Here is an 8,369-nt window from a genome sequence, read left to right as displayed (position 1 = left end):
CCCATGTACTAGTTTTTTTCCCCTCCACTGCTGTGGTAAGGTGAGCACCCATAGGCCTGGCATTTAATGGGTGGGTTGTAGGAGCTGTGACAGTAACCATTGCTGCAGCGTGGCTTACTGTTCTCTGCGAGCTAGGACACACCATTCCTCCCACCGCCCAGCTTGGGGATGGCTCGGCTGTTACAAAAGCAGTCCTGGCTGCACCTGCCAGCACACCTTTCTGCTACAGGCTGTTGCAAGCAGCTCAGTGACTGCTTTGGATGTGTGCCTGCATCCTCCCCTTGGTAATTCCAGGTAAGGTCACAGTGGCCTGGCTGTCGTGTGGCTGTGTTGGACATCCTGGAGGGTTCCTGCAGAGAAGGACCCCAGGGTCTGGCAGCTCTCCCTCTTCCAGCCACAGAGCAATAGAGAGGAATATCCTCGTCTGAGCAGATGAAGGGTGCAGGGGGCACCAGGGCAGGGTCCCAAGTGTTGAAGTTGCCAGACTCACGGTGTGTCATGTAGCTTAGAGTCATGTGCTCCACCTCGAATGGTGTGGTGCCTGCTCTGCCCCTTCCAGGGAGCCTCAAAGCCTGGACCTGCTGAGTGCAATAGCTTCACAGCTTGGCCAGGCATACGAGAGGAGCAGAGGGTGTTGGTAAGGTGAAGGATCAGCTCATGGGTTTCAAAAGCTAAGCAGTAGTTACTGGTGTGGGTGTAGAATTGCCCTGAAGTGTCTGGTCAACAAGACCCTTAGAGGCTCCTCAGTGACACAATTCCCCATACTTGAGTCATCTCCTACAAGACCTACTTGGGACACAATAGTAACTTTGCTGGCTCTGCAGGGATGGAGTAGATGATTGCTTCATCTCTTGCTTTCTAGTTCTGAGATCATGGGGCAGCTGCCCTGGCTTCTGCAAGGCCAGCTCGTTCTGTGGAAACAAAGAGATAGAGAGGAAAAGGGAAACTGCTTCGTGTCTCCTGGGGACAGGCAGCCCTTTGCCCACAGCCAGCACCAGCCTGTCGCTCCCTTCTCCCTTCTGTCTCCCCAGCAGCGCAGGGTGATGGCAGGGGGTGGAGTGCTGCTGCTGGCAGCGTGCTGGGAGCCAGCCCCGGGCTGTGCTGGGCTGCAGATGTGCTGTTTGCTTCGGGAGCGGAGAGCCCTGTAGGGAACTGGCTCCTGTGGTGTGTCCCAGCCCTGCAGGGGACAGAGCTGCTTCTGCAGGGGAAGGGCTGGCAGGTTGCTATGGATAATGGTGCCAGCTCTCCCAGCACCAGTCATCCTGGCACTGGTGCCACTGTCCTTACACCAGTACTGGCTCAGTCAGTGCTGCCCAGCAACAGTTGTCCTGGCATTTTACTGCCTGGGCACCAGCTTGGCCCAGTACAAGCTGCCCCATCCCCAGTGCAGGTTCTTCCAACGGGGCTGGGGAAAGAGCTGCTCCTGGGTTCTGGCCTTGCTCACCAAGCACTTTCTCATGAGCGTGAGCGAATGCTCCTTCCTCAGCTGCAGAAGCAGCACCCACACCTCACCCACCCATGGTCATGTCCCTGGCAGGGGAGAAGCCATCTCCTTCCTCTGGCTCCTTCCTCCTTGCCAGAGCACCACAGCCCCTTGAAAGTTTTCCTTCTTTTCCCATTGAACCTGCAACGCTGTGGGAGTTGCTCATCTGAGCATGGGAAGGGGACATAGCTGAGCTGAACAGAGTGGGTCCAGCTTCAGTGACCAGCCACTGGCCCTGAACCAGAGCTGTGGGTGCAGGACTCTGCCGTGGCTGGGGACATTTGGTTTCCTGGAGCTGGAGCCATCTCAGGGCTGCGGTCAGCCTGGCACTGCTGTCCTGCCTCCAGAACAGCCAACATCTGGCAGAAACAGAGCACGCGTCCATGTCAAACATAATATATTTATAGCAAAAATAGGCTTTTTCTGTAGCTTCCATACACAAGGTTTTCTCCCCGTACATTTACGCAGTAAACAGGTCGACTGAAGCAGCGTGTGCTGGGCTGACTCGACATCTGCCCTTGCTTCAGGCTCCCACGTATCACGGGTGGCCTCGTTCTCTCCAGGTCCCTTGTACTTCTCCAGTCGGGGGCTGAGGCGCAGGCAGGGAGCAGTCCTGGGACACTGGGGAGCTCCTGCCTGCCAGGCAGAGGGCAGGGCTGGTGCACAGGCTGTCTGTTCAAACGGGGACAGCCCAGGGAGGACCCCAGTCCAGGTTCAAGGAGAAGCTTCCCGTAGGTCACTGGTGCCAGCTGCAGGCTCCTCCACCATGCTGTTGAGCAGCGAGTGGGCACAGGACCTCAGCCCTCTCATCGTGGCAAGAAGATACAAGCCATGTGAACTCAGGAAGCCTACCTTGTTCCTCCTGCCCCTCTGCTGAAGGGAGGCAGGAGGGGCTTTGGGACAAGCTCCCTGAGGACTGCCCAAAGTCCTCTGCAGAAACCTCCAGAGCCTGAACACTGTCAGACACCTTATCACCCCCTGTCAGAGAAGGTAGAACACTAGGGCACCTTGCCAGCAAGAGCTTCACAGTTTGAAGTTCTCCTGGGTCATCTCTTGTCCATCCCAGAGGGGTTTGGCACATAGACCTAAAGGGCAGGACATGTAAGCAGCAAGTGCATCCCCTTCCTGTCCCCAGCTGGAGGAGGGCCCTCGCTGGGAGCCAGCGCTCCTCCCTGCCTGACCACACAACCAAGACATTGCAATGCGCCCATGAGCTGTTCCCAGACGAGATGCATCACCCCAACGAGGCCAGGTGCCCAAGGGTGGCCTGCAAGCAGGGCAGGCACTGCAGCGCAGGGAAGGAAGCCAGCTCTCCCCTCTGCCCTCCCTGCAGCAGCTGAGGCTCCTACAGCACCCAGGCAAGGAACATCCTACTAAAGTGCCCCCAGTCCCCTCCTGCCTCCCTCTCCCCTGCCTTTGGCAGTCCTCCTTGGACAGGTTCAAGTCTCCAGCATCACACTGACATCTCAGCAGCATGGACTTGCCTCACAGTTTGGTAATTGCACGTAACGGGGCCACTCAGTGAGCCCCACAAAGAGGGGGAAAAAAAAGGAACAAGACAGTCAAGTAAACTAAATCAAGTGATCCCTCGCCGTCCGTCCCAGCATGACGGGACATGCATGAGTCCAGGGATAGAGGTTGCTGCCCGGCCCTGCCGCAGCGCAGCTCTCCACCTCCTAGGAGATCATGTACTGGGTGATGGCCTGCAACGCGTACAGCAGCTCTGCCTGCATTCGGGCTTCCAGGATCAGCAAGTTCACATGGACCTAAGGGAGAAGGAAGAGACATTCAGGCAACTGCAGTGTGCTGTGGGCAGCAGTGCAAGCAAGTGCCTGCCTGGGCTAGTGAGTCTTTTGGCATGAGACGAAATGCCACCGATTTTTCCAGCATAGGCAGCTGTCCCTTCCCCCTCCATGCAGTCCTGCAGCCTTGGACTGGTTTGGTGGCTCAATGGTTTCCTGCACACCCCACGAATCACCCCAGCCTGCAGCCCCTGCCCACTCCCAGCCCCACCACAGCCAGTCAGAGCCAGGGCTGACTGTCCCACCTTTTCACTGTGCTTGAACTGCTTCCAGAACCTGTCAAACATTTCTGGGTTTGTCTTCTCTGGGTAGCAGGTTACGGTTTTAATGTAAACCTTGAGCATTCGCTCCAGGAGCTGGTTCACCTCTGCGTAGTCGTAGTCATCGTACCTGCGGGGAGCACAGGGGCGAGTCACGGCCAGCACCGTGTCCCTGTGGAGCATCTCACCCATGGTCTGCCCGGGGCACAGCACAGCTGTGGGGCAGGGGGACATGCAGCAGCGGCCACCAGGCACCAAAGCCCTGTCCCCAAAGCCCCCCGTCCTGGCTGGAGAAGCTGAGTATTTCTGCCCTTCCTGGCTCAACATCCAGGCAGGCAATTCACCTCTGTCTCTTTTCCAAACCCATCTGCAAGACAGCCCGAGTGCCCTACCCTCTTGCCGCCTGGGCCAGCTCTGTTTTCTCCCCTGGACCACGATGTTGGTTTCCCTACCTAATGCCAAACATGCAGTGAATGTAGTTCCAGATGCCCCGCTTGAAGACAGAGGGTTCACAGCCCTGGCGCTTGGCCATGGCACTGCTTTGCAGACCATCCACCATCCGAAACTTCTCATCCAGGAGATGCCCGATGTCAGAGTAGAGCCGGTTGACCAGCGAGAAGCCATGGTCTTCCCAGGAGTAATCCTATTGAGCACAGCAAGAGGCTTTCACAACTGCAAAAAGGAGCCCAGGGCATGTTCCCAGGAAGAAGGGCTAGAGACCTTGGGACACAGCAGAATTCAATAGATTTGCTTTGGGGGCAGCTCTGCCATGAACCACAACATCCCTCATCAGACAGCTTTTGAATTATTTCAACCCTTGCCTCCCTGAGGGCCACGTGAACAAACAGGGAGCCCTTGGAAACAGAAGCCACCGGTCACCTCCCTCTCCCCAACCCTAGTGGGGCAGGTCCCCCCTCAGAATTGAGTTTCCCCACTTGGGCATTTTGAAAAGGCAGCTGTGCCAGATCTGGGCTGCACAAGCACCCCCATGACTGTCTGCTTCCCACCAGGAGTGCAGAAGAGAGGAGAGGTGGCAGCCTGGGCTGCTGCCCACTGAGAGAGCAGGAACCTCACCTGGACTCTGAATACCTGCGTCTGATCCTCATCGCGCCGGGCAAAGTCCTGGTATCCAAAGTCAGGGTCCTGCATGTAGCATGAAAGATTGGTGGCATTGGTAACTTCCCCGTCGGTATCTGCAAGAGGGGAGAGCCCCACAGATGGGTCAGAGTGATGCTCAGCTGCCCTGTTCCCAGCTGCAGCACGTGTCAAAAGCTGGGCCTTGCTGTGACTCTTCGGGAAGTGCCACCGACTTCTTCCCCCCGCCACCAGCATCCCAGGAGCCCCTCTCTGAACCATACCTCATGGAAATTATAAGAATAGACATGGAAGAACAACACCCAGGTATCCCATACAAACTCCCGTCCTGCACACCTCCCCCTCCTCCCTGCCCCTCACCTTCCTCTCGGTCCTGCTGCAGCAGCCTTGTTTCCTCCCTGCCCTCAGTCTCCACGTGGATCCGCTGCATGCGTTCCCGGAGGGAATCCAGCTCCATGCAGGAGTCCAGGGACTGCACAGACACAGGCTTGGGGGTGAGGGCAGCGGTCCCCGCCGCACCCGCCCCGTCCCTCCACAGACCCACGCTCGGGGGCTCACCCGCTTGCGGTTGATGCGCAGCAGCTCCTGGCTGCAGCCGTTGCCGGTGGTGGCTTCGCAGAAGCACTGGTTCCCGGGTGACAAGGGCTTCAGGGAGCCTCGGCCTCCTGGCCCCTCGTCCTGCTCGCAGCCACAGCCGAAGACAAAGCTGGCGAGTGCGTGGCAGTGTGCCAGGAGGACAACGGCATGTACCAGCTCTGCCAGTGACCAGCTCCACTCACTGATTTTCAGCAGCTTCTGCAGGACACAGACAGACCAGTGATGCAACACGGACAGCATGCTGGCACCCACTGGGGGTGCTGCTGTCCCCACTGCCGCCCTGGTCCCTGGCTGATATTCCCCCCTAAATACCTCAATGTGCTCCTTGGTGATGAGCCATGGCCGGTGCGCCAGGATCTTGTTGATCTCGTTGAGGTTGCGGAGTTTTGGGGGGATGAAGTCGAGGCCACGCAGCCACTGGGGATCACCCCCTGCCCGCAGGAACTGCAGCACATGCAGGTTCACCAGGTACCGGCACTGGTGCCGGGCAGCTGCCTGCAAGACCAGCACATCAGCATCCCCATGCTGTACCAGGCATCCTGGGACCCCACACCCACCTCTTGCCCAACCTCCAACCATCATGATTTTGGCTTCGGCAGAGAAGCTTGCGGCACAGGCTGTCTGGTGGAGGGAGGGCAGGGAGCCTCACAGGGCTGAGCGGAGCCCCCCGTCCCCTCCAGCAGCTCCCGGCGGGGCTTACCATGATGGCAATGTAGTGCCGGCAGTCAAAGGGCAGGGGGCCGTCCATGTGCAGCAGGTAGTGCTGCATCTTGAGGAAGCTGTCGAGGTACTGTGGGTGGTAGCCCATCTGCTGGGTCACCGCCTCCAGCCGCCCCCGGCTTGCCAGCACCTTCACGAATAGGAACTGGGGACGCTCGGGGTCACTGCCGGACATCTTCACTACCTGCAGGGAATGCGCTCTGCTTAGCTCTCCCCAGAGCATCCCCCGCTTCAGCAGCCCACCCCAGCCACACTCAGGCTCTGCGAGGGGCTGGGATCCCCTCTTCCGCCTTGGTGCTACCAGGACACCATCAGGTCAGAAGCCACCACAGAGGACGTGGGTGGGGGAGATGGGCAGAGCACTGCTTGGTGGAGTCACTGCTAGCAGGAGGACGGGCTGCAAGAAACACAGGTTGGTCTCTGCCTGGGAGAGGGCATTGCCTGGTGAGCAGAAGCAAAGGGCAAACTAGCAGTGATGTTTCCTTGCAGCCTTAGAGGCAAATGCAAGGTCAGAGCAGGAGAAACATGACAGATGAAAGACCTCCCAGAACAGCCCATCAGCCTTACCACCAGGCACCACCAGCACCAAGCATCCTGGGAGGGGGGAAGGGCTGTGGAGCCAGCTGAGCAGCTCCTGCCCCGTCAAGCCAAGGGGCAAGCGATGTCCTGGCACCCACCAGGAAGAGCACTGGCTTGTCTGTCCCATGGGAGGAGGTGCAAACCAGAAGTGACTTGCGAAAGTCCCCCTGCTTGGGAATATGATCTGCCCTGAGAACACCCATGGGGATACAGCCATTCATCTTCGGGTGCACAGAGGTGGAGGAGCTGGGGCCCTTCCATGCCCCCCAGGTGAAGGTGGTCCCCAGCAAGGAGCTGTATGACCAGCCTGTGGCTCAGTCTCTGGGGCCACCAGCTCTCCTCACTCTGGTTGTCCAGGTGAGGATGGAGTGAGCAACCAGGCAGACATGGGTTGGAAGGGGAGGATGAAGGAAGGTGCAGAGCTGCCACTCACCTCAGCCTTCAGCCCCCAGCTGGTTCTCCTGCCTGCTCCCCACAGCACCAGCTCACCCAGGGTCTCTCCTGCTGGCATCACCAGCCACATTCCCCCAGCCTTGCCTCCCCAGCCTCTCATATAACCCCTGGTATCACCTTCCTCACCCTTCCCAGTCACAATCTTCCTTCTCGTCTCCTGCGCCCACCAACCGGGGTGGCGGGTGCATTGCCTCCCTCCCTGCGGCTCTTGTGTGTGTCCAATCCCCCCGAACATCAATAGGCGCCCCGACCCAGCACCCACCGCCAGACTCACCCCCTCCCTGCCCGGGCAGGCACTGCCGGGGGAACGATGCCCCAGCGCTGCCCAGCCAGCCAATCGCCGAGCAGCAGTTTGCATGTAAAGCAGGCAAGAGGATGGAGGAGCCCAGCCGGTCCTGCGCCCTGCGACCGGGAACAAGCCCGGGCAGCGCCGCGAGAGAAGGGCCGGGGGACCCCGCCTCCACCCCGCCCAGCAGGGCAAGACCCCGCGGTGTGAAACCCCCAGCCCCGGGGCTTCATCCGCCCGTGAGGAGAGACCGCGGCTCCGCTGGTACCGGTGGCGTGGCCGGTGATGCTGGGGACGCGGCCGCGGCGGGCACCTTTTACCCGTCCGTCCGACCCCGTTTTCGAGGGGACGGAGGAACTGCTATCGCCCGCGGCCGGGGTCCCCACGGCGGTGCCGGGGCTGGTACCGGCGATCGGTAACTGGGGCTCCATTGTGCGGGCGGCGGCAGCGCCCCCGGTGCGCGGCGCGGGCAGTGCAGGCGGAGAGAGAAAAACAAGTTTGATTGGCAGTGATGGAGGCTCGGCGCTTCCCGCATCCCGCACAAAGAGGACGGGGACGGCGCCGCCGCACCGGTACCGGTACCGTGCCGCCGGCCACCGCATCGGGAGAGCGCTGCGCCGTCAGCCCCGCGCACCGTCGGCGGGCGGCGGAAATGCTCTGGCCTGCTGGTGCCGCAGCCAAGCCGGGCTGGTGGCGGCGAGAAGGGGCCGAGCCCGGTGCGCCGGTACGGGCTTCGGTGGTCGCGGCGGGCCGGGTCCTACCTGCCCCGGCAGCCGCTGGCACCGGCTTCCTCGGGGGTGCTCCACGCTCTGGGGACACACGATCATGGTGAGCCCGTACTGTCCCGTGCCGTGCGCAGCACCGGTGACCGGCGCCGGTCCTGCCCGTCCCGGCACCGCTGAGCCGGGCACCGCGGCAGCCCGAGCCGCGAGGGGCGTGTCTGCCGCTCCGCCTCCACCAATCAGCGCCCAGGGGGGGCGGGACCGGCGGCGCGGCGCCCGCAATCGGCCGCGAGGGGGCGTAAGCTCGGCGCACCGCGTGGGCAGGGATGGAAAGGTACCCGTCAGTCAAGCGCGGAGGCCCCGCCCACCAGG

General features: G+C 60.8%; 1 protein-coding gene across 2 annotated transcripts; it reads right to left on the bottom strand.

The window, feature by feature from the left end:
* Positions 1–1,869: 1,869 nt before the first annotated feature.
* LOC309444162 (sestrin-3-like) lies at positions 1,870–8,192 on the bottom strand. 2 transcript variants are annotated; one of them, XM_082061765.1, is made up of 9 exons: positions 8,037–8,192; positions 5,938–6,141; positions 5,550–5,732; positions 5,199–5,435; positions 5,001–5,112; positions 4,620–4,738; positions 3,998–4,188; positions 3,531–3,675; positions 1,870–3,249 (listed from the first exon to the last, which is right to left on the bottom strand). In XM_082061765.1, exons 1-9 carry the CDS (start codon positions 8,100–8,102, stop codon positions 3,160–3,162), a joined length of 1,347 nt encoding a protein of 448 aa, XP_081917891.1. In that variant the 5' UTR covers positions 8,103–8,192; the 3' UTR covers positions 1,870–3,159. The 2 variants fall into 2 exon arrangements, with proteins under 2 accessions (XP_081917891.1, XP_081917892.1); XM_082061766.1 differs by having other exon boundaries at positions 4,635–4,738.
* Positions 8,193–8,369: the final 177 nt, after the last annotated feature.

Source organism: Streptopelia decaocto (assembly GCF_964273445.1).
Source record: "Streptopelia decaocto genome assembly, chromosome: 10".
Taxonomy (NCBI): domain Eukaryota; kingdom Metazoa; phylum Chordata; class Aves; order Columbiformes; family Columbidae; genus Streptopelia; species Streptopelia decaocto.
The sequence above is the reverse complement of the archived record's forward strand: the minus strand, read 5'-3'. Positions and strand labels throughout refer to the sequence as shown.